General features: G+C 37.1%; 1 protein-coding gene across 9 annotated transcripts in view; it reads left to right on the top strand.

The window, feature by feature from the left end:
• The window catches only part of GALNT18 (polypeptide N-acetylgalactosaminyltransferase 18), a 309,298-nt gene that overhangs the window by 198,795 nt on the left and 83,321 nt on the right, over nt 1-27,182 (top strand). For all 9 annotated transcript variants that reach the window (XM_032187763.1, XM_032187764.1, XM_032187758.1 and 6 more), the window contains one exon: nt 9,020-9,186. In XM_032187763.1, the coding sequence (XP_032043654.1) occupies nt 9,020-9,186 (167 nt within the window). The remainder of the gene's footprint in view (nt 1-9,019; nt 9,187-27,182) is intronic.

The raw sequence follows: 27,182 nt of genomic DNA, 5'->3' as shown, positions 1-27,182 counted from the left end.
TTTCAGCCTTGGTGATACATTTTTTCATTTGAAAAAACCTAGCATCTCTGGGGATGGGGATGTGGGTGGAAGGAAGACTGCTTTTTTAGCAGCTTATTAAAAAAAAGAATATAATTAAAATAAACTTAATGGGTACTCACTGAATTGAACCAGTAACCAAGATGTGAAAGGTGTTTTAGCTCCTTGCCAATCCCAAGCGCAATCCAGCTGTGATCTTATTTACTACTTTTAACCAAATGTTTTAATAACTAGTGCAATAAACAGTACGTTTTACCGTGTATTGAGTTGTTGGATATTAGTGAAAAGATATGAAAGCCATTCCAGACTACAGTTTAGCAATTTAAAGTATATCTATAATTTATATTACAAAATATCACATTTTAGAAATATGTATGTTGTAGATTTGCTGAAATATAACAACCTTAAGGAAATCAAGGTCCAAGAAATTATATTTTGATTAAATTAGTTTAACACTGTCTGTATGGACAATCTCTCTTTTTTTTAATTGTAAACTAATTTAGAGGAAAAATAAATCTTCTGTGACTAACAAGACACAGTAACAGAAGTGTGTCTGTTCTTATATCTCTTTTGAAATGATTCTCCTGAATGATTTCAGCCTAAATTTTTTATAACTGTGGGTATAAAAAATTAAAAAGACATGGTAAAGGAATGTTACTGTAGCTGAAAGAAATAAATTAGGGTTGGGATTTTAGAAGAAACTCTGGTTTGAAATGAACCATGATCCTAATTTCTGTGAAAATTTTGATTCTTAGTTAACTATCTGCAAAAAACGTTAGACTTTACAATATGTTTATAGAGTCATGCACACAAAATAATGGCTTGGTAATGATATCTCAGGAAGACTTCTTTTTCCCCACCTTTTATCATGGTTCAGGCATGAGTGGGTAATCTGATGCTAAAAGCATCAAATGATAAATTCTAATATTGAGGGAAATGAAGCATATTGTCAGGTAGTATGTACACTGCTTGCTGCACATACAACACCCTGTGGAGTACACTGCTACAGGGTATTCCAAACGTTGCATTTCTGAAGAAAAGAATTCCCAATCGTCTTATGCAAATTCTCCTTTGTTTGAGAACATGCACATGGCTATTGGAAGAAAAATGTTACCCTGTAAGAGTATGTTTTCTGCTGTAATCATCCATTTTTAGTGTTCGTAGCACCTATTTTCAAAGACGATTGTATTAGTCACTTCTGGAAGCTGTATGAATATATTTAAATTATCCATGAGCAGACACTAGGCTCAAGAAGCATACCATGAAAGCATGAATAGCTTGCTCTGAAGAGAGCACAAAGCAAGTGGTGTGGAGGATGAGTTAATCAACTTCGTGACTGGAAAAGCAAGAAAACATAAGTATTGCAGCAGTACCACAATTGCTCAGGGAGGAGTTAGCCTAGAACTAACAAAGTTCATTAGCCTGGATTTAACGGTGCTTTTGAAAGAGTCAGTATGGCATAGGGATCCCAGCAATGGCTTGCAGGGAGGTAGCTGAAGGAAATGGAGTTCGTATAGATATGTCCAGGCTTGGTTGTGGTCTATCGTTTGTATTAATAGCATACCACATGAAGTATAGGATGACGGTAAGAGAACAGAAACAGAAATATAACAAGTCTAGTGTAATTCACATCTAATCAGCCCCAGTTGAGACTGGGAGAATAAAATGATCTGCCAAGGGTTTGTGTTGACAGTAAGCTGGCAGGCTAAGAACAGAAGAATATTCCTTAAGTCCCCAGATTACTCAGACTTAACTGTACCTCTGCTAATTAGGGTTGAACTAGAAGGTTATATTCCTGAGGAATCTACACAAACCTTAGGATGTCAAAGTGCTCTGCTTCTTACAGGCTGCAAATCCAAGCTTAAAAGTCCATGTAGCCTACTGTTCATGTCCTGCAGGGTCTGTGCTTGAACACGACTGTGAGAATAGAAAAGCATGAGGACAGTATTCCTCATGTGACAACGTGAGTGACTCCTAGGTTCACTGCCTGAGCCTTCAGTGATGTATTTTTCCTTCATCTGAGGGTGCTGGTGTTTATTTCCAAGATCAGATGGAAGGGCAACTGCAGTAGTAGTAACAACTGTGTAAGTGGCCAACATCTGCCTAACCTGCACACAGGAGAGCAAGCTTCCACCAGCTGAAGCTGAGGAGGCAGCTATTTTACTGACTTTTCTCAGCTGTGTATGTTTTAAATCTTGGATGCTTGCAGTCAAGAAGATGAGTAAGGATTGAACATTGAGGAAAAGGCAAACAGTAGCAGAGAAATCAGAGAAGTTGTATTAAAGAAAGGTTTGGATTGGGAAAGAGGAGAGGGTAGTAAAACAAGGGCTGTCTTGAGTACCAAGGATCTCTGCAGTTTGCTGTGCCAGCTATGTGGGACTGAGCATCTGCATTGTATTCCTCAGGTACCAGGTTATCTGGGTGTTATGTCTGTCCACATTATTGAAGCTTCTTATTCACTAGTCACCCAGATTAGGGAGAATTGACCATACTTGCCTTATTTACTAGGTTATTAAGTTCTTATGAAATGAGCACCATAACCTAGTTCAACGTTATACTCAGTGTTATGTTCGTTTTAACAAGGCAGTCCAGAATTGTGTGATTGTGGATGGTGGGAATGAACAATGACAAGAAAATACTGCTATGTTCTTTTTTCTGCTGGATGTTTGCATCTGACATTTTTTTTCTCCTAAAAAGACAGGGAACAACCACCTGGGCAGCATGCAGTGCCCTAACTACTAAATTTGGTCTCCCATCTCTGCATGCCACCCGCACTGGAGGGCTGGGCTGGGTTGAATGAATCCTTCATGTGTGTTGTAGCTCAGCAATCTCTAATTGTACCTGTTTTTCTCACTCTATTAAAAGTTGACAGCATTGACCCTAGAAACTCCTCTATGCTATAATATGGGGTTATGAGAAGTGGCATCTCTCATTGCAGGACCTTACAAAGAGATGCTTAGCTCCTCTGCTGAGGTACTTTGATGTGAATTCTCAGAGCACTGTTGGCAAAAAAGGTTAAAACTGAGTCATACCAGTATAATATAAAAGGGGCTACTGTATTTCTCAGTACCAAGAGACTTTGCAGGAACACATGCACATAATTTTGAGAAGAAAACAGTGATTCATAACTGCTACCTGGCATTTGAGTTATCAGTAAAGCCCAAAGACAGATACGTCAAACATTCAGTGTCTCCACTACATTTTTTCTTAATATCCTTTGATGACTGCTCCCTTCTTCAACCTGTTTCTACGTTGGTTTCCATCATGTGTTTGCTTCCTCAATTTGATGGTGCGGTGTGTGAAGAAGAAGGATTTTTTCTTAAAACTCCCAATTGATCATTTTATTAGGACAAGACAAATATTCTGGAATATTCTATATATTCTATGTTTTTACATTGACAAAACCATATTAATTTCACTTAATTGCCTGCTTCCCTCCTCCAACCTCCCCAAAAATACATGGCTACACACAGGCACCTGGATGCTGCTGGAGTTTTGTCTACACTATCCCAGTGGTGTCCCCAGAACAAATAATGACTCCCAAACCTGTTATAATACACATTATTATGAATAACTCCCCTGGATATCCCAGCTTCCTAAAATAATCATCACATACGGATGCAGTCTCAGTTTTTGCAATGCTTAGCAGATGGTACATGCTGTATTGTGGAGTACTGGTTATGCTGTCTCTTACAAGGCATCCATTTATGTCCTGGTGCTGCAACTGGGTGCTCTACTGTTTACCACCCTTATAGCCATCTGTTAGTCCATAACGTGTCTCTGTCACAGAGTAACAAATAACTACTTACTCTAATGAGCTTGGAAGCGTTGAGGAAGGCAGTGTTGGCCTTACTGAGTGCAGGAATAGGATAATGCTTGTGTTAGTTATAATTCTGTTGTGCTCGTTGCTTTAAGTAGGGCAGGCAGCACCCACAAAGCTTGTCGTGAGTGAAATGTTGAAAAAGCTCACACAGAAAAGCATTAAAAGCTAGGTTGTTTAGGAATCCCAAAGCTGTGTACCAAATCTCTTTTTGAGTGAATGCACTTAGGATTCTACTCTGTTGGCTTGTAAATTTTTTGTTGCCTGATACAGTCTGCTGAAGCACGTGTGAAAGAGAGATAACATTGTGCTTTGCTTATGTGATGAGAGAGTGAGGGATAGTGGGGAAAAAAAAAGTCTGTAACAGAACCCCAGCAGAGGAATTATGTTGCAGAATTCTGTTCCTGGAGAGCACATGTGATATGAAGGAGCTGACTGATGGGCATAAGGCATTTTTTAATCAGTGCTAACTGCGGTCAGCCAAACTTCTTTTGCATTGGTAAAAACAGTATTTGTATGAAGAAGTGAAGGCAGGAAGGCTGGAGGGAGGAAAGAAGTGCTTGAAGCTCAGTTTAGTTTTCCTCCTTGAAGATTTTAAATAGTATGGTATAGCATTTGACTTGCAGAGGCTCGCACTTTTCCCAGCTGAGTCAGTGCTGTCTGGCATCTAGTAAAGTGCAGAGAAGATGCTGTTTCCTGTGCAGAGAAAGGCTTGGGTCGTTTTGTAAGTGCTTCTTGTTTTGAGCAGTTCACCAATCCCAAACTTTGTTACTTTGAGGCTCAGTTCAGCAAGAGACAATGGTAGATGCCTTGAAGAGCAACAGTTAGCTGCAAAAGCAGAACAGGTAGTATATCCACTGAATGCAGGTACAAATGCAAGGTAGAAAATTTAAGCATCCACTTCTTGAGGAGATTGATGTGTTTTAGGACAAAAGCTGTTCATGTGTGTATGTCTGTCCAATGTCAACATTACCACCAGTGTTATGTTCTATATGCAGTCCTGGATATAGTGTGCAAGACAGCATCACATTTTTATAAACCTGTAGGTTTTCCTTTATTAAAAGTGATACATAAAAAACACGATCCCAAATTGTGAGTTTCAAATTAGATGTTTGCAAGTTAGTTTGGCTTCTCAAAAGGTAGCTCCTAAGGATTTGCATTCCATAAGCTTTTGCTTCATCTGAATATTCATGAAATAGTTCTATTTTGTTGGATTTATATTAGTGATATATATGGCTCCATGTTTGTTTTACACCAAGTTTTTTTCCTACTCATAAAAGACAGTGTAAATACCGCATGTGGTATCTGATGTTTCAAAAGATTCCTTTAAAAGAGCACAAAAGTCCGGTCCTGTTAGATTATTTTGGATAGAAGTCCTAAAATTCCAAATTAGTAGCATTCTTGTCAGATATCTGGCTTGTTCCCTGCTCTCTTTTACTCAGCTCTCTACCATTGGTTCTTCCGTTTTCTTGTCTCCAAACTGTGACTCATAGCAGTGGTGTGTGCTGAGTGGCTACCTTCTGTGATTCTGATTTGTGCTTCAGTTTGTCCTGTCTGAATGTATCTGCCTAAATGCATTCTCTAAAAGTATTTAATTTCACTAGCAATGATATCAAATTAGCTGCAGTCTCCAAGTTGTTATAATAACCTAATAATGCTGTACCTTTGTTTCTGATCTTCCCCCTTGTCTCCTTTAACTGAAATGTGATGTTGTAATCCACGTGTGTACTGGCTCTCCCTCTCTCGTGTCATAACGTGAATGTTCTTTGCTTGGCATACATTTACACATACTCAGAGTAATCCCTGGCTAATACTGTAAGAGACTAACCATTTTTGTCCAAATAGCTACATAGAATTCTCCTCATGTTCATATAAAAATTAATTTTATTGAGATCATCAACTCCCAGCTTTACTGTTCTAATTACTTTTTTCAGAGAAAAGTATTGATTTTAAGTACCTAGGAAAAAAAAACAAAAACCAAAAAACTTTCATGTCACTAAAATTATACAATAATGTCTTTTATTAAAAGGACTGGGGACACAATTTGTTACAATTATATCTATGCTGTAAGATGCTTTGGAGATTAAGATTTTTTTTTCTCTCCTGACACCAATCCCTAAAAAATGTTGGCCATATTTGATTATAGTTAAATGGAAGCTCTATGTAAATTCCTCACACAATTGTATGCCTGCTTTTTTTCTCCAGTAATAGACTTTGGCCACATATAAAGTTTTCTAGATTTGCAGCAGAAATAACTTACTGTCTTTTTGGCTTCAGTTCCATAGTAATAGACAGTAATCCTCATAGAGCAGGAGAAAAGGAAAATTGTATGTATTGTATAATTTTATAATCTGTTTCATTGTATCCTATAAAAAAAAAAAGTGGAACATATAACATAATGTAGTGATTAAGACACAAAACATGTTCTGTTGCTGTTGTTGGCTGTGATACCGATGTAACTATTAGGTGAAAAGTTCTTAAAATTGCAGAAAATCTTTTTTTTTTTTTTTTTCATAATGTAAATATTTGTTGAAGGTCTGATAGATAAGTTACTAACACAGGAAATCATTCTTGTGTATTGTTCTTACTGCATAGTTCTGCTAAACTAATTTTAACGTGACTAGCCAAGTTGCTGTATCACAATGTATATATTCTAGATGAACATGGACAAATATTTCAAAGAAGATTCGTAATGTATGCTGTCCTACAGTTGCCTGAGTTGTGCTTGAAATAGAACACCAGGAGTTTCTCTAAATTTCTGGTAACCATGACAACTGTTTCTTTAGTGTTATTAGCCCAATGTAATTTAGCAGATTTGGTTGTGAGAGGAAATTTTTAGCTACATTGTGATGATACTCATTATTGTAATTCTAAATTATATGTAGAATTTATATTTATTAAAAAAACAAAAACCAATCCTAATACTGAAGTATGCTCAATATTTTGTGAATTTGTGCTTTTTTGGGGGGAGGGAGGAATACCTGAGACCTAGGCAGGGTAGGGGCTTGCCCAAGGCCCCAGAATTAGGCAGAGGCAGAGCTGTCATTAAAACCTGGATGTTGCTGGTTGCTGCGCAACCCTTCAGTTCTTAGGGCTTAATGGATCTCAGAATTTGAGCCATACAATGTCCTCCCTTTTTAGCCATTCAGCATATGTTCTATATACCCACACTCACACCCCTTCCTTATAGCTATTTCTTTTTCATTCCTAGATGTATGGAATTTTATTCCTCATGAAACTTAGCACAAAGAAGAAGATAGATGCTCTTGTGAAACAGTACAAATTGTCTGCATTCTGTGTATGAACCAAGTTGGGTGTGTTTCATTCCAATTTGTTTAAATTAAAAAAAAAAAAAAAAGTAGGTATTTTTTATTGTCACTTTCTATATAAAAAACAACATAGGAAAATGCGTTTTTTTTTTAGACTCTACACACATTGAATTTAAGCTGTTAGTAAAGATGATATATAGGTCTGAATGGAAAAAAGAAAGTATGAATTCAATTTAGGAATGTACCCTCATTGAAAAAGAATCAATTTGTAAAGCACTAAAAAAATTGGACATGACAGGAGCCTAATTCTGTTCTGTGGTATCATATGCAGATATTTCTTAGCATATACAGGGGCAAAATAGGAGTCAAACGACATTCATATCACAAATACTGCTTTTGTTTAGCACAAGGTGCCAGACAACAGAAAATCCTATCCAGTGTGATCTAATTTGAAAAAAAAGAAATACAAATGAATGCAGGTAGGAAAAATAACACAAAACATTTCATTTAAACAGATGGAAGATATGTCACAAGCAGAGATTCTGTTACATTTCAGTTTATGCATGGATTTGTGGTAGTGCACCAGTGTTTTGGGGGTTGGTTTTGTCATCTGGAACATTTTTTTTTTAAATATAGTTTGTCACTATTTTCTCACAAAAGTATATTTGACATATATTTCAATAATGGCTTAATTGACAGAGGACAAAAAATCAGCTTTTAAGGAAGTAATTTCTTTGCACTTCAGTGTGTTTTCATTGTTATTTATTTATTTATTATTTATTTTCCCAAATGACTGCATTGCTCTTTATCTGGTAGATGACATATTTTACCACTTTTACTAGAGTTTCATTTTTATCTTCTTTGTACATCAGTATTGCTGAGGATAACAGATGTCTAAGCTATACAGGTAAAAGATTGGTTGTAGCTTTGTTTGCTGTACCATTATATATCTATGTGTTTGGGCTGCAACGGAATCACTGAAATAACAGGCTTTGTCGATTCTCTCTAAGCTAATGCTGAAAATTGTTTTGGTATGCTTGAGCCTGTCGAGTAGTTTGTAGTGCTCCCCATGTGAATCCTAATTTTCAAAACTTGAATGAAATTTCAATTGCATTTACCAAACAGAAGTCTGCAAGTGTTATGAACATGTAAAGGACTGTAAATGCTACACTTTCTCTTCTACTTGAACATCAAATTTACTTAAGGAGTCATATTGTAGCATGATTTATAAATTCTGTGGCCAAATTACATATTTATTAAAAGAATAAATAAAGAAACACAGGAAAATCTACCAGGTTACTAGAGTGGTCTTCATTCTGTTTAAAATTCCTGACTGAGCTTGCATACGTGTACATTTCTTTTCTGTCTTTGCTGTTTTAGCTTATTTAGCAAGATGTTGTTTGGAGCTGGATCTTTTACTGTTTTGTTGTTGTTGCTGAGTTGAGAAGGAATACCCTGTTCTTGACTGAAATAGCTGGTAGCTTCTGCAGCAAAAGTAATTAATTTAGCTATTAATAATACGCTTTTCAAAACGGCAAACTCAGTTTAATCCTGTCTATACTGTCCAAGAAAAAAATATCATGACAAACTGCAGTTGGGAACTGCAGTTAAAGAGCTTACATTTGGTTTGCAAACCATTTTTTCAGTGTTTTGGACCTTGGGTCGAAAAGTGAGCTCATTCTCGGCCTTGGCTGCACAGGGAGTTTCAGGAAGTTGTTTCCAAGGATTCCTTTTTTAGATAGTAATTCATTTGATTCTTGCCTGTAAGTGCCCTGAACAGTTTATGGGGACCTTCTGATCAACGTTTACAAAAGTTATTCTTTTGTCTGGGGATAGATTTCTCAGAAAAAGTTTGTGTTGACATTGTGACTTCCAACAGTTTACATCTTTGGTTTTTTACCTTTCTCTTCAGGTGCAGAAACCTAACATTTCCTGACAGACTTCCAGAAGTCAGCATTGTATTCATATTTGTTAATGAAGCGCTCTCAGTGATTCTGCGCTCTATTCATTCTGCCATTGACCGGACTCCTGCTCACCTGCTCAAAGAGATTATTTTAGTTGATGATAACAGTAATAATGGTAAGAGATTTTTGGTCTTTTAAAAATAAAACAAAATAAAAAAAAATTGTTTTCCTCCTACAGGGGATGGATCATACATGAGAATCCTTGAATTCTGGCTCCTATTCATGCCATTAGCATTTCAGATGTTTTCAGCATATTTTTTCCCTTTCTCATACCACAATCTTGCTGGGCTTTGTCTTCAAATATACACTAGTTGGTAGGTTAAAGAAAACAATGTACAAAGATAAAATGCCGTTTCTATTTGTTTAAGGTGGCTGTTAAGCAGAATTTGGGGTATAACAATAGATTGCAGACCTAAGATGTTTTGTGCTTCTTAGTACTTTGGTATGCTTTCAAGATTATATGCTTTTTGTGCTCTTCCTGTTTTAGTTGTCAGATTTCATGTGCTTACTCACTTTCTCTTTTGTACAAAACACCTTCTTGTGCTTCTTAGACATCCCCTTTACATTGCTAGTACCTTTTCTCTCTCCCTCTTCTTCTCTCCTCTCCTTTTGTCTGTTCTTAGGTATTTATTGGCAATGTTTACCTTGCTGCTTTTCTACTGTGTGTATTAAGATTTTGTCCCATGATCTGAAGGACTGCTCATTTCTGGTTGCCAAGGTTTTGCTCAATGCTTGCCTAGTTTATTGACAATGAGGCCGTACTGGGCATTATTTACAAGGCAACTTTACCAATGACATTTTAATAAACACAGGATGCTGATTTTTAAAATTCATCTCTGATGGAGGGTTAATTCTGAACTCCTAAAATATAAGGAGAATCTGAATTTTATCCCATTGAAAGAAAATGCTAAACAAAGGGCTTCTTCCAACCTTGCCATTATTACAGCTATGTGATTGATCCCTGTAGCTAGATCCTGAGGCTTCCTGCTGATTGTAGATGTGTATCACATTTGTACAGAAGAGAAACTTACTGGTAAGCAATTAAATAAGTTCCCCCTCCCCAGGCTATACATTTCATCATCTCTTCTTCAGGTGATTCTCAGTGAAGGAAAATGCAACATCCTGATTCTTTAAGTGCACACAAAACCCAACAACTTGATTTAAGTTTGTATTAAATCTAATTTCAGTCCCAGTGAATAATGCTATGTTTAGACTTACCTAAGGCTGACCAAGCTTTTCTTGAAACACCTACTCAGGGAACAGTGTGGGCAAATTGGCATGCAGGATTTATGAGTTGTTATTCTTAGCTTATAGCACAGTTTATGATGTAGCAGTGTGATGAAGTAAAAGAAAAAATAGCATGAAACAGAAAACTACAAGCAAAGTCAAACAAAACAATACAAAAACAACACATGAAATGAATGTCTGCACATGCACATGTATATGTGATTCAGAAACATCTTGTGAGCTGAGGTAGACTTTTATTTACCTTTGGTCTGTAGTTCAGTCATTTGATATAGTTTTAATGATGTACTCTTGCTGGCCTTGACTTTCCCCATTTTCCCTCATGCAGTACGCAGGAGTTTGTTATGAAAAAAGCTTTGAAATACAACATTAATATGGGGACTCGGATTCTGGAATGTGTTTGTAAAAATTAATTCCTGCAATTTTTCAAACAGCTCCAGCTAATGCGATGCCAGGAGCTCAATGATTTTGATTGGCTATTTGTGCTGCAGTGTCTGAGGCCTCTTGCACAGAGGGACTGGCCACAAGATGGTCACAGAAGAAGAAAAATAATTTGTCTGAAAAAATGAGGTTTCTAGAGTTTGAGTCTCATTTTCTAGAATTGACAGGTATTTATTCCAGTGGGCACATTGCAGAGAAATGTGAGAAACATCAGTGTTTCTGAGGGCCTGTCATTATAGAGGCCTAACAAATGTACTTCTTGCACTCTCTGCTCTGTGGGCTTGTCAAAATTATCGTTTGTTATTTCTTACCTGAAACAGATAAGAAACCGCAGGAACCACTTAGTCTCTCAGGAAGACATTCAGCCACGTCTTGTGTTAATACTAGTATAGCTACTGTACAGTATGTTATTTTTATGGTTGGTTGTGCCCTTTATTCAGGCTTACCTTTCCCGCACTCCAGTGCCTCAAATCCTGACCCCAAACAGCAAGACAGTAACTGAGAGGAAGGTAACCGTTGGTTTGGCTGCCTTGGCTTGATGTGGTATGTCATTGTGTACAGAATCACACTGTGTAGGTACATACGTGTAGTCCCCTGGAAAAATTCTTCAGGATTTTCTGCTGCTCCTTTAAACCTTTCTCTGGTGTCTCTTCCCTGTGGTAGTAAACTAGATTCCTACAATTCTCTTTATCCCATAGTATATGCTGAAGACCTGGTAATAGGCATCCATTTGGAGAAGATGGATATTTGGTAGGAAAGGGAGTGATTGTAAATATGATTTATGGGCTTTTCTATTACTAGTTTGAATCCTGAAATATTTATTTTACAATTTACTTTTGCTTTTACAATATTCTATTTTTTCTCCCTTCTAGCATCTTTGAAACTAATCCTTTATATTTAGTGTCATTCTGAGTTTTTGTTAGTGCTCTACAGCTCATGAATGCTGCTGCTTGTAAGATCAGTGCGTTACTCGGTTTCCCTGTAATGGAACCTTAGCAAGCAAAAGCTGGGTTTGTGCTTACATCTGGTTCCAGGTTACTCACATGTCTGAAGCCTCATTATAAGCAGTATGTTTGCTCTGAGGTTTTCACCAAGGATCCCACTTTAGTAATTTGTTGTAAGATTTTTTCAGTGATGCCACAGCCAGGGACTGCACAGTCAAGAAGCATCACAGTATGGGAAGTGACTAGAACAGCTAGAACACGTGAGCATGCTTTTTTATTTTGAGTCTCTTGCACTATTTGATTGGATTCACATAGAGCAATGGTTTAAAACAAAAGTAGATATAAAAGCAGTTTGCACTAGAAAAGGGCGCCAGAATTTCCTGCTTCTTGAGGGGAAGTGGTATACTGGTTAAGTGGTCTGAATTCTTGTTCCAGGCCAAATTCTGAATCTAGTAATGAGAACCTGAATTATTGCTCAATTTCAGTAAATCGACGAGTTTCAGAAATGAGCAGTGGATTGCTTGCTTTTTAAAATGCTGGAAGGCTGATTTCAGAAACCATATATTCAAGAGTATGGCCAAAGTCTGTACATTTGTCTTGAGCAATAGTATTTTATTTCATGCACTTTAGGGTATGTCAAGCAAATTATCTATGACTTTTTCTAGTTTTTCAAGTTCTCAATTATGTTTCAGGAGACCTCAATTAATCTTTGTAAAGCTTCCTCTTTTTTTTTTTTTTGTTAACATAAATGTTTCAAGTTAGCTAACTGTGAAAATGCCAGTGTGTGCCATTTAAAAGTAAAAAATAGATTGAATAGGTCCAAAATTTTTGATCCTTTATTTTAATAAAGCAGTTTGCATGGCTTAGTGCATGTATTTTGCCATACCTTTTCTGGTGAGAATGTGATAAACATAGCATTGAAATGGTCCATATATGCTGCCAAGTAAGTTGATAGAAGGTTTAAAAATGCATTTCAGTGATTGCTTGTATAATGACAACAAAAGATTTATTAAAACAAATCTGGATCTTGTTCAGATCTCAGTTACATTGGTGTGAAATTGATTAAGTGCACTGATTTTAACTGTTACTGTAGTTTAGTTGCTCTATGTCAGATCAGAATCTTTCCCATTCTCCTCAGGAATGTTGTTTGCCTTTCAGAGATAATGTGCTCATTAGTTTATAACTTCACAATAAAATCATTTGTTCATTTTAGCCTTCAGAAGAACCAGAGACTTCCAGCTGGCTCCATGCAATTAAGGAAAGGGATTTGCAAAGAAACAGCTTTAAAACACCTTTAAGTGCCCCTGCCCCAGACTGCTGACAGTTAATTAGATGTCAGAAATGTACTTAGAAAAAGCATTGCCTGAGCTGCAGACTACTAGAATAGCACAGGGTGATGACCTTCTGTGTCAGTGGATTCCTGGCTTGGCTTTTGAGTCTTTCTTGCAGGCTTTGAGCCCCTCTACATTATGAAGCACCTCTTGAAGATATTTAATATCATATATATACATATATATATATATATATTGTTATAAATGGCTCAGGATTCAAATTAGAATTAAATGAAAAATAGGATTTATTAAAGGATATAAAGGAATAGAGGTAAGCAAACAGCGCTGGGTGCATCCTGGTGGAGCGGAGACTCCTGGTGTACCCAGCGCTGTTTGCTTACCTCTATTCCTTTATATCCTTTAATAAATCCTATTTTTCATTTAATTCTAATTTGAATCCTGAGCCATTTATAACATATATACACACACATACACACCATATATATATATATATATATAAAATATTTATATAAGATATGAAGTTTAACAAAAGCAAGTGCCGGGTCCTGCACCTGAGACGGGGCAACCCTGGCTATACATACAGACTGGGCGACGAGACGCTGGAGAGCAGCCCCACAGAGAGGGGTCTGGGGGTTGTGGTTGACAGGAGGTTGAATATGAGCCAGCAGTGTGCCCTGGCAGCCAGGAGGGCCAACCGTGTCCTGGGGTGCATCAAGCACGGCATCGCCAGTCGGTCGAGGGAGGTGATTGTCCCGCTCTGCTCTGCGCTGGTGCAGCCTCACCTCGAGTACTGTGTGCAGTTCTGGGCACCACAGTACAAGAAGGACATTAAACTGTTGGAGAGTGTCCAGAGGAGGGCGATGCAGATGATGAAGGGCCTAGAGCGGAAGACGTATAAGGAGCAGCTGAGGGCGCTGGGCCTGTTCAGCCTGGAGGCTGAGGGGGATCTCATTGCGGTCTACAGCTTCCTCATGAGGGGGAGTGGAGAGGCAGGTGACCTATTCTCTGTAAACACCAGTGATGGGACCTGCGGGAATGGTGTTAAGCTGAGGTAGGGGAAGTTTAGGCTTGACATCAGGAAGAGGTTCTTCACCGAGAGGGTGGTTGCACTGGAACAGGCTCCCCAGGGACGTAGTCACAGCACCGAGCCTGTCTGAATTTAAGAAGCGACTGGACTGTGCCCTTAGTCACATGGTCTAAACTTTTGGGTAGACCTGTGTGGTGGCAGGAGTTGGACTTGATGATCCTTACAGGTCCCTTCCAACTCTGGACATTCTATGATTCTATGATTACAGAAACTCAGATTTCATAAAGTTTCTTCCTTTTTCTTGAAATCATTGCTTATGAATGAACTATTCTAACATATCCTGGTTAACAATTTATCATTCTGTGTCACAATATTTTCTTGAACACAGCTATTGAATTGCAGCAATAATGCTGGATATCACAGGATGGTAATTTTATGACTTGCAGTGTCAAAGAGAATTAGTGGTGGAAAGTGGGTCTTACGCAGTGTATCACGTTTGAGAGCTTTGCAACACTGTTCTCAAAACACTGAAAAAAAGAAGCTTTTCAAAAAGCATCCAGAGCCAACCTTTTAATTAGAAACATATTTCTTCTTCAGTTATTTTAAGGAGGGGGATAGGAAATCGTCTAAATTATTTTCTTCACAAAAGTAGTAATGAATAAACCTGAAAAGTATGGTTCAGACGCTCTCTAGATTTCCTGCTACGGCATAATCTGAAGATGGCATACCTGCAGACCAGACGACTAGGCAGGAGTGTTGATTTAAAACAAAACAAAACAACAACAACAAGAACAAAACACCTATTAATGACAATCTCCTGGGCTTGCTGTACTGTTTGGCTTCTGGTTCTCCTCTTATCTCAATACCAGCAAAATTCAAAGATGATTAAAAACAAGGAGAAAGACAAAATTTCTTCAGAAGTGTATTCACTTTTGGGCCATGGATTATACCTTGTGAAGGCTTTGCTTTATCAGCATAGATGAGTTCCTTCCCATTAGTTAAAGGTTGTAAATCTGGAATTCTTATTTCAGAGTCTTTACCTGAGCAAACTTTCAGTTGTGTTGGCATGAAAGAGGGCTGTTTAATGATAGTAAGGAAACAGATGCTAAAAAGTATGTATTTTATATATAGACCGAGAAGTTGGTCTCCTTTTTAGCTATGTTTTGTTGCTTTTACAAACTATACATTTTACTTGCGTAGTAACATTTAGCACTAAGGCTTGAATAAATGTATTAGGACAATTCTTTGAGTATATATTTATGGCTACATGTACCATGCTGATGCTAGGACTGCAATGAGGTGTATCTGGCTTGTTTGCCAGCTGCTGTGAATGTATCTGAAAATACATAAGAAGAAAACAACCAGAAGCAAAACATAGTCCACTGGTCATCTGTTTCAGCAGTCAGCAGAAGTTAGGAGAAAGAGCAATGTTGTTCTGATTTCGATAGTGGAATATGTGAACACTTCTTTTCTCCTTATCTTATCATGTTCTCTTATCTCTGAAAGCCATACGGCATCAGACTCAAATGTCAGTCACACATGGGAAGGGGGTGGTAGCAAGCCTTGCTGGAGGGATGACTGACTTCTAGCACTGTAATTATAGTTGTATGGATGTTGTGTGGCTCTTCTGGTGCAACTTGTGTCTGTTGCACTTGCCTCTGTGGAAGTGGCCTTTCAAAAGAACAGTTATTTTAATAATCTGCAATATAGTATAGTTCAGTCTGTTTATATGGTTGGATAAGCAAAGTCTAAATGTGTTTGCAAGCTGATAGTGTAAACTCTGCCCACATAAAGGGTCAGCAGCAGGCAGCAGAGCTTTTATTGCATTCTCCTGACATCAGAGTTTTTGATATAATACAATGAACTGAATCTTCCCCGGGCAGCAGTTGTTGAAAATTAATATGTGGTCATCTTATATTTTATTCTGTCCCCAAAGTAATTTAACTCATTCAGTTCTAATGCACTTGCAGTCTAATAAATACGTTTTCCTATATGTCAGGTTGAGTATAGCAAGTTCAAGGGGACAGAGCAGCCGCTTCTAAAACCAGCATTTTCCATCCTTGCAGTTTAATGTAGGCAGCAGAATAGAGAAAAAGTTATTTTATGTAACTCCAAACCTTGTCACCAGATAATAATTATTTTTTTGTAGTAAGACAAGTCCATTGCCATGAAACTTAGCTTTAAGATTGGAATAATGATGTATCTGATTTCAGTGTGGGAAGGAATAATTTAAGTGTCATCTCAGCAGTATCTGCATACCATATTTAATCCTAATAGCCGATAGTTAAGTGCAGCATTGAGCCACTATATGCGGGAAATGCTGAAAAACTGGACTTGGGAAACAAAATCTGTGGGTAATTTCAGCTGCAGTTTCATAGCTTTCTTGTATCTTCTCTCTTGTTTTTTTCTCCCCACATAGGCAGTGTACACCATATATATAAAGTAAAACAATGCACAGTGAGTATTTTCTTGTTTTTCAACCTGTGTTTGTTTTGCCATCCTATAATGACACAATCCTTAGTGTGAGCACAGTCATACATGCTGTCAGTTTACTGATCATATCAAAGCTCAAGGACAAAACAGCTGAAGTTTCTATGTGATAAATAGGAGCACATTGGTACTCTGAAATCATTTGGAAGAATAATGTGGGCCAACTTAAAGGTAATATCAACTATGACAGGTGTGATTGAGAAACAATATGTGGCCCAGACTGTTAAAGGCTGAAGTCCAATTCAGTAAGAACAAGCTAGTTCTGAGCTCTGCTAATAGCAATGAGGAAATCACCCCATGTGTATGGGAGATCAAGCGCTGTAGAATGGTGGCATCCTGGCTGTGAGAATGCCAGAGTGTAAATGCTGCCATGGTCCTCTTCTCAGTACCATCACTGTGATTTTAGGCTTACAGTGAGTTACTAGAGATCTCTCAGAGTGTGTGATTGGAAAAACTTTTAATTTTTCTCCTATTTTTTCCTTTTTCAAGAACTCTTTCATCTTAATGGGATTATATAGCCTTCATGAATGCTTGGACAATTTCTATTATTAACATTCTCAAACAGGCCTCACTGAATTTAGCTTGAAGGTGTGTGTATAGATTGGGTACTAGTGACAAACTGTCATGTAGACCTTGGGAGAGAAGTGCTAGTATATGTTAATGTCAGTAAGGTGACTCTGGTTTGATCACAGATTATTTCCTTTTGACATCTTTTCCCATAAGGTGTCTGGTGGTCTCTTTACATGCAGGAGATCTTGTATTTTGTATAGTTGCTCCCATTTGTCAGCAGGGGAAGTCTTAATGGAATTAGGAACTGCTATCAGTTCCATCAAGATAGCTGACTGTCAGCTGCTTCATTTTTCCTTTGCTCCTAAAAGATGCAGTCCTTTGGCCCAATGCTCATCTAATCATTGTTTGATTTTATTTTTTTTTAAAAGATGCCACCTTCTATTTGAGGCAGCCTTTTCAAGCAGTAAAAGTAGCAATAGCATACAGTAGAAATAATTTGGAAAATAAAATCAATGCTGTTTGCACCTCATTTTTTGTAGTGCTATGTGAAGATGTAAGAGATACCATATACCCAATCATAGTAAAGTTTTAGGAAACTTAAAGGTATTTCTATGGCTAAACACAGTTCTATCAGCTTTACATGCTGTAGAATGTTTACTCCTCCTGACCTATTGCCCCTAGTCTCAATACTCGGTCATGTGCAGAAAGTAGAAAGATTGAGGTCTTCTAAAATGGAGAACAAGTTGACAGCTCCTTTGCCAGACATAAACAAGTTTTCTATTTTTTTATTACTGTAAACAAGTACAATGTATTTATGCTGGCATCTAGATTTTTTGAAATAAAATTTCCATCAGCATGTTAAAAATATACTTCCATCCCCATGTCAAATAAATACATATGTGTACCTGCCTTGTAGTTTTACAATAAATTCTTGTATGAGCAAGCTTAAAGCATTTCCCTGTAGCCTGAATCTTATATGAATTGTCCAGCCTTAATTGTTAATGATATTTGTGCCCTTTAAACTTCTTTTGTGCCTTTGATGTTTGCTTTTGAAAATCGACGTGAGACTGTGCAGCACTGGTTCTGATTTTGTGTTCTGTCATCTCACAATTTTCAGAGGAATATCTTCTATTTACCCATTTCCCACATGTATAAATATAAAAGTGTAAGGAATGTGGTGGCACTAACATTGTGTGTCTGTGTGTATGATTTGTATCTCACACACAGGATCTTGTGCGCTGAGACTCGCCCAGATGCATACAGCATATGGAACATACTGCACAGATAGCATTAATACAATTCTGTGCTGCTCAGCATTGTATGTAAGGACAAGAAGTGAATGAGAGTGTGCCCTGCCAGCTCATGGAATGCTTTGTGACCAAGATGGATTCTTGCTGAGGCCATCAAATTGTCATCTCAGTGAACACTGTCTCCCAGATGTGGGCAGCTGGAGAACTGCTGGACAGTGAAGGTTCCTATTCAACTAGAAACAAATCTGGGAACTTAACTTAGAGCATTATTCCAACATTAGGAAAGGGATTTGAGGAAAGCTTTCTCACCAGAAGTTGAGCAGAGTGGTCAGGAATTTATAACTGTAATTTGCTAGCTTCTCTAGTACACTGGAGGAATTGAGAGAGACAAGGAGGCAGTAGGCAGAAGTGATGGAACATGCCATCATATCAGAGGTGAATGATTTAACTGCAGCATAGCCAAGAAAAAAGAAAGACTGTGTAAAAGCAAGTGAGATTTTTTGACTGAGAAATAACATCTTGTCCAGAATTCCCTTCTCCTGGGAACCCCAAAGACAAGTTTATCTTTTTTTTTTTTTTTTTTTTTTTTTTTTCTAACACATTGAACACAGATAACATATTGCTAATGTTATCTGAAATAAGTAGTGATCGAATTTTGAAATTTTCATCTGCTCTGTCCATTTGTGTCAGCAATTACATCTTCCAGAAGAGAAGAACAGCAGAAAATAGTGAAGTTGCAGGAAGCTTTAATGGCATGGTAAAAGTATCATCACATGTGAACTTAAATGGCATTCCAGTAGCATGAGCACATAGGTCACAGGGAAAAGAGGGTGTCAGATGAAAAAAGAGAATTTATGTTTTTAGTTCTATTCTACAAACCTAAAAAGATGTTGTTATACAGTGGTACAGCGCAGCTTTGAAGGATGCCTGATATTCAGTGACTCTGAATCATTCCTGCACTTTGTGCAACTTTTCACTGACTTCTCTTGACTTCACATATGAAATATGAATAACTAACTCAATTATTATATGTTCCGGTAGGAGCTCTGGAACGGATTTGATGTCAGGAAAGATAGGAAGTTTTTATCCTTGAAAATACATTGTTTAGCATGTGAAGTACTTTGTGTTTCTCTCGTAGATGGTTGTACAGCAGCCTGGAATACTCTGCAAAGCTGCAGGCATCTTGCTGGCATGGGTAGTTCAGCAGAAGACAGATCATTAAATCCAGTTTAAGGCAGTCGAAATTATCATTTTACTGCACACTGTAGAATTGGATTTTCTGTTGGTTTTGCAAATGTACTTTCATAGTCCCTGAGGTGAGAATAGTATAATAATTGCAGTGTTTGAGCTTCCATCACAAACAGCTCTTTTTAGGTTGTAGTGTGTTGGTTTTCTCAAAATGATGCTGAAATTAAACTAGGCATGATATCAAATATAAAGAACACGAAAGCTTCCAGTTTAAGCAGTTGAAAATTATTCTTAATAACAGAAGGGAGAAAAAAATTCCTTTACCTAACAAGATTTTGGATTTTTTTTTTTCTTCTATAGGAAGAGCTTTTTTCTTTTCCTTTTTTTTCTTCTCTTTTTTTTTTTTTTTTTTTTTTTTTCTTCCCTCCCCTCCCCCCCCCCTTTTTTTTCCCTTTGCTTATGATTTATGTTGTGACAATTTTTTTGGTTTGGTTTTAGTTTAAGGGCTAATCTAAATGGTGTTGATTGCCTCCTAGAATTTTCTTTTTCGTTAATAGGTTACATTCTATGGTGTGATGTAGGTTTTCTTGCATAAAAATATAAGTCATATAACTAGTCCAGAGAGTATTACTGCAAAATGAAAGAAACCCTTTGGTAATGTTAGGTCAGTATAGAAGCTCATGTATCCTACTTCTTGAATTAGAAACAGTTTGTAATTAAAAGAAAGAACTGTATTCCCAAAGAGATGTAACTGGAAACTCTCTGATCATGTTAGCTTCTATCAGATGTTTCAGTTCCTTGGAGCTCCTATCTGACCTGCGGAGACTTCCAGGAAAATGAGTACTAAGCCTAACTCACTTTCTAAGTTGTAATTCTGAGTGCATGCTCAATGTAGGTTAGCCATGTCTAATGTTTGTTCTTTTTAGCACATTTTTAATAAGTCACCAAATGAGGAAGTTGCTGTTATTTTTGTTGTTGTTGTTGTTGTTTGTTTGTTTTTTAATTATTTAAAAAGAAAAAGGTTCAGGGGAAGTAAGTTAATAAAATGGTCGGTTAAACTAACCTTCATTTTATGGCCCTAACCTGGGAGTATTGACAGAGATGACTTAGTTACAGTAAAATTGAAAAAAAAAAAAAAAATCTAATGAGCTTTCCTTACAAAGGAAAGTGCCCTAGAAAAATTGTTGCATCAAGATACCTCAAAATATGTTTAAGTGTGGATTACTGCACAATAGATCAATTAGCTTTGGGTCAGGAAGAAAGAAAGCAGAATTATTTAGTCAACTGTAGAAGACAATGTACGTTCTGTAGTTAATTTGATGCTTTAGGACTGGATTATTGAAGTTCACGAAATCACATGAAAAGCACCACTCTATGATTTGATTTGCATCTTAAAAAATAAAATCAACAAAAAGCATTATTATGTGTTTTTTTCAGTTCTGCATAGTGCTGTATATTCATATAGTGTTTAGAGTTCTTATAGGGTTATTTTCATGAAACAGTGCAAAGCTCTAGGGATGCACTATTCCTGGCTATATTGCTAGTCTAGCTGATTTTTCGTCTGTATTCTAGCAGTAATGGGAACAATCTTTTAATCCAAAACAGTAATCACATAATTTATACCAGATGTCTGACTTCACAAATCTTTATACTGGAGATGGATTTTGTTTCAAAGAAATTTCAATCCCCACTCAAAAACTTATGTACATTATCTGTCTAATTTTCTGCTGGCTTAATTTAAAGACTGCTACAGCCCTTATGATCTGAATGGGTCTATTTCTCAGTGCATGGATGAAGGGAAAAGATGATCAAGATGATCTTGTGTTCATTAAGGTTTGAACATGATGTCACCCTAATCATAAAACCTAATTGATTACAGCCAATTGTTTAGAATAGATTATAACCAATTTTAAGACATATTTAGTTGCATGATTTGTATTATTTTATGAGAGATCACTTGGGAACAATGAGGCACTCTTTGGGTTAGGTACTGTTTAGTAGTTAGACTCTGTGTGAGCAATAATGGATCCCATCCTCCTTAATGCCATTGTGTTCAGTGAGAATGTTGATATTATTTGGTACCTTAGTCATGAATAGGAGCATTGATGCCTTGGTTTCCATAAACCAGCTGCTAGTTTACTACATATTTGGTATACTCCTTAAAAATAAAAGCTAATAAGAATCCAAGGGAATGTAAGTACTTTGACAACAGCCTATAATGCCTATACTCATTATACAAGCCACAAATTTATGTAACCCTATTGTTTTTAAGGAAGTTGAGAATAATGAAAATAACCAAATGATTATTTTATCTGAAAGGAAAATCATTGCAAATAGTTGTAGACTTACTGTCTGATATGGTAGATCAGTTTCATTCTTAGCTGATTTTTGTAGATTTTTATGGGCTGTAAAGTATCTTTCTCTGAATCATTTATGTTTGTGTGTGATTTGGTGTATTTTAATTTTTTCTCTTAAGACTTAAACCAGGATTTTCTTCCTCTTTTGTTGAAAATGTTAGCTTTGTATCCTAACACTTTCCCTCTATTTCTCCTGCAGCCGAGTATTTGAAATATTTTCTCTCTAACTAGTGCTTTGCTTTTTGGTTGTGTTCAAGTGATTTGGCAGTGAGTAAATTTGGACAGTTCTTCTGTGTTCTGTATAAAAGCTGTTTTTTAAATGTTACTGATGTAATGCTTAGTGCCATCTTGCCAAATAGTTAAAGCTGTCATCCCCTTACATGTTGCTGGTGTAACTATTCAGCATTGCTCGTGGGAGAATACTGCATCTTCCACTGAACTTCTGTTCAAAAAAAAGATCTTGCAGCTTAGTAATGGGAGATAATACTGGCTGTCAATGCAGTTCCCCGTGGAAGGGTGATTGTGAAATACCACCCCTAAGTGCAAATTTAATACAATGAATTGTCCTTCTGAAATATGTTATTATTTATGAATGCTAAAAAGTGCTTGTTCCAAGAGTTCCTCTTGGTCTTTAGGTTTATCAGAAATAAATGTTCTTTTCAGTGAAAGGGTTGCAGCAATAGTTCTGTATCTTTTATTGCAATTCCTTTATTTTATGGCTCATTGTTCTTGTGTGTAGTTAGTCTGAGGCAAGTTACTTTCAGGTTTTCAAATAGATATTTAGATTTAATTGCCATATAGGTGATTGTGATTTATAACTGTGTTAGACAACATACTAATGTGAACTACTAATCTGTTTGTCTTTACTGTGTGCCTTGTTTCATCCATCTATAGAGAGCATGTAACAATATTTATGGAGTAACCTAAGAAGAGATGAGACAAGCATCTGTCAGGATTATTTTAAATATAGTTTCCTGTGTGTTGGGGCAGGAAGAAGGACCAGGCAATTTCTTGAAGCCCCAGTTTTTTGGCCTTTAAATGGAAGAGATCTAAGGTGTCAATTATAAACACTCAGTGACTGGTCAGCATGTGGATATTCAGGACAGAGATTTCATATTCAAGCAAGCCTTGTTATAGTTTCTGGCCCTCATAAAAATATCTCAGAAACTGTAATTTCTGTTGAAGAGAAGGTGGAGAAGTTGCAACCAATAGTAGAAGGCTTCCTGTGTATCTGGTGGATTTATTTTTGTTTTAATATAAATAGTTTCTGACCTCAAAATTTGGGACTTCAACAAGTATGGAAAAATTAGATCCTCTGGAAGCCCTTAAACAGTGCTTTGGATGTTACTGTGCCAATAGGCAGAATAAGAGAAGTCTTTAGTGTCCTGTATGTTTTAATATTCAAAATGGTTGGTAAACATTGACTGTATCCGCACTCGCAGATTTTTCCGAGACTTGGTTTTAAACAGAGATTGCTTTATGTAGTAAGGCTCTGCAGTTCATTTGCTTTGTGTATGGAGAATATATGTAAAATTGTTCATGTCTTGTTCTTTGCATAATAGCCTCTCTCTCTGAAAAGACCACCATGATCCTTCTCGTTTATGCTTTCTCAGTTACCATTAGCAAACAAGTAATTGCAAAGCTCAATTTCTTTAGCAAACAGTTGCTGTTGGAAGACTTTTGTGATAGAGAACAATTTCAGCCTGATTGGTATTTGTTAACTTATGTATGTAGTTTTAAAATGGAAGGGCTTTATAATTTTACTTAGTTACTGTTATGCAGATTTGCATAAACATTAGTGAAGCATAGGTTCTGTCCCATTGTCTCACTACTGGTGAAACCGTTCATTCTGCTGATGGATAATGTAGCCTTTCAGACAGAGAGGTTTAATGGTGATAGGTCAAACAGTAATGAAATAAAAAGGGGTTGTGAAGAGAAAGAATAATGAGGAACCTTTTAAGAAGTATGTCCTGGTACTGTTGCTGGTTTTGTTCAGCACACTGTAAATCATTGAGCCAAGAGATCAATGAGTTCCAAAACTGAAGTAGCAGAAGGGTGGGAGAAAACAATGTATTGCTTAATAAGTATCAGCATTATATGTAGATACAGACAGAAGAAATGGAGACATAGATAACAAATTTTGCTTTTATTTGGTGCCAGGTGTTTTCAGAGGGATTTGTAAGTGCTAGTACTTAGCAAACATCAGGACCGCTTCACATCATTAGGGAAGGATAGACTTGATGAGAGCAACAGGACAGGGAACACTACCTTTCATTCATTAGGAAATGACTGCATGGAAGCAGCGGTGGCATAGGTTAGTATTTGGAGGATGTACAAAACAGATTTGTTTTGAGATGGAGAATAAAAGATGACATTAACGGAGCATTTCCAGAACTGCCAGCTATGTCTGAGATGGCTGATCACAGGTAGCACCAGCTTGTTTCCAAACCAAGACAGACCCTCTCGTGCGGCTTCTGGCAGGCATTGATCCCTTTCCAGATGTGATGTTGCATGACTGTCTTCCCCAGGAATATTCTTTCTCAATGCTTATCTGTTATCTGTTTGATTAAGACGTCTGTGTATCTGGGAATAATTTGTACCAAGCCTTTAGGTTTAACTGTAAAAGAAGTACTCTGACTAGAAGAAAATCACTGCTCCCTCTCTTTGTTAAAATGAGGACTCACATGTTTTTTGTTTATCTACCTGAAGGGATTAAACCAAGTATGTACTAGACAAATCTTCTTTAGGGTTTGTTACAAAAACCCTATATTTTCTGAAACGCGTATGCGGTACAATACTCAGTTTTCATAAATGCTTCCAGTTAACACCCCTAGTGTTTACTTTTTAGCAACTGAGAAGATTAACTCACACAGAAAATAATATTAAAAAAAAAAACAACACACAACCTGACAGGAGTTTTCACATGTAGTTTAGCAAAAGACTGAGTAACTTCTTGCAAGTTGGTGATCTTTCTTAGGCTTCAGCAAGGCTATTTGCTTTTGCTGTATAGTAATGTTTTTGTTGTTGTTCTGGATGATTTTACGGAAAGAAACTGGATGCTGGGTTTTTAAAAGAGAGATTATGAAACCTACTACCTCTGTGTTTTAATTATTTTAATCACCACTGTTTTGTCAGTGGTAAAAGGCAGAAATATTGACTGGTCTCCAGTTAGCAGTATTTGAACTATGGCTGTCTGTGTCTCATTTAACAAGCTCTGATGTGGTCCTGTAGCACTGAAAACCTATTGGAACTGTAGAACCTCTCAGAACATATGGAATGCAATCATTTCTTTACTTCTTTAAGCATTTTGTCCTTCTGTATGACATGTACTGGAGATTCTTATTTTCATAATTTCAATTCTCTAATTGGAACTGCAGCATAGGCTTCAAGTTCCCATTCTTTACGTGATCTGCGAAGGGAGCAGTCCCATTGAGTTCCTTTGACAACAGCTTTGCAAATAGCTATTCCAGGTAGCACATAAATTTATTCAGTGGAAAGATTGCACAGAGTGTAGGTTGTCAAGAACTGTACAAAGCTGGGCCATTTTGCAGTCCAAAGGCAATGAGGAGTTAGGCGTAATTATACCCCAACTTTAGTAAGCAGAGGTGTTACAGAATAGACTTCTTTCTTGTGTGTGCTTTATAGATTGAAGTAGTTTGGCATTTCTAGAGGGCAGTGAACATTGAGGCAGCACCCTCCTTTTGTCCAGTCAGATGAAATGTAGCCTGCTGGTTTGGGACATGGATGAGGTGATGGTCTTGGAATCAAGGCGCGGTCCAAAATGTCCATGTCATTTTGCCTTTTCCCAGTGTGGCAGAGTGACTGTAATTGTAATCTCCAATATTACTGACAGAGTGAGAATTAGGAAAAAATGTATCAGGCTGGCTATGTGGGTGACCTGTACTTACATTTATTAGTGTGGCTCACAAAATGTCAGAAAAGGGTCATCTTGACTTACAGTTTAGGCCACTTCACTCTTTCTAATGGGTAGCATGACAGTGTTTGTTATGTAGAGTATGATTTACAAAATTGTCAATTGTCATATAAGGGAATATTTAGGAAGAGGGTTGCTGTGAGGCCGTTGAAGCCATGTGACTGGAGGAGTATTTCACTATTCAGACTTCCAAGAGATACCCATGTCTTCCAAGGCTTCTTGAGCTTTGAAAAGATTGCAGAAAATTCTGTAGAATAAATACTGCTCAGGATTTTCAAGATTTGGATATTAATTGTAACTGAATTTACCATCTTCTGGAGCAGGCTTATGTCTCCTGTGACGTAAGAATAACCCTCTAAGTTTAACCAAGACCAATGTCATATAGGAAAATGAGATCATTACCCAGTCTGAAGATGAGTGAAGTGGTTTTCAAGCCAACATATTGCAACTTGCAGACAAAGTAGAAATTTAATGCTTATAGGTGATGAGGATTCAGTTGTGGAATTTCATTATGAAATTCAGCTGTGCAAGAAGCATTCTTTCAAAGATGCTAAAATGTTTAAATCTGAGAGGTCAAGCAGTAACTATTGTGAAAAATGTGTATATATTGCAAATCAGATTGCAAATCACTGCAAATCAAGGTCCTGACCAAGGAAATTAGCCTGCATCTGTGCAAAATCATTATTCACAAAGGTCAGTCGGTATAGTGGAAGAATTAGAGATGGGAGGTGATAGTTTCAAGTCTTTGAATCTCTATAAAATAGAGTCTGATAGGTTTTCAGTGCCACAGGACCACATCAGGGCTGGTTAGTGAGACACAGGCAGTATTTAGTGCTAACAGTCCTTCATAAGAAGATTTCCTTTTTAAGGAAAGTCCTTAAAATTTCCATACATATATATGGGATATATAACATAACATATAACATAATATAACATATTTGGGATATGTTATATATCAGGAAAATGCTATGTCAGGAAAAAATCTGCCAAACACAATGGATTTCATTGCACAGCCATCAGAGTCTGCTAACCTGGAATAAAAAGCAGCAGCAGGACCTAATCCCATCTCCCAACTAGCAAACGTAGATGGGCCTTCAGTGTGCACTTCTGCCAGAATCGTGGGAGGAATATCACAGGCTTAACTTCACATGATTTGAGTAACCTGGGAGTTACACTTTCTCTTTCGTGAAACTTCCTACAAAGGACAAAATCCAAATAACTCTTACTCCTGTAAAACATCAATTCAAGTCAGAAGTGATTTAATTTTGATATAAGGCATAAGAGCTGCAGGATTTGGCTTTATCTAAATCAGCTGTGCTGTTTTTTTTGGGGGAATGATCAACTATGTACATTTTCAAATTAAAGCAACAAATTCTGGCTTGCTTCTTTCCCTTCACATTTGATTACTTTGGTTTAACGCAGCACTGGGACCA

Source organism: Aythya fuligula, chromosome 5 (assembly GCF_009819795.1).
Source record: "Aythya fuligula isolate bAytFul2 chromosome 5, bAytFul2.pri, whole genome shotgun sequence".
Lineage (NCBI taxonomy): Eukaryota > Metazoa > Chordata > Aves > Anseriformes > Anatidae > Aythya > Aythya fuligula.
This window is presented reverse-complemented; position numbering and strand designations above follow the sequence as displayed.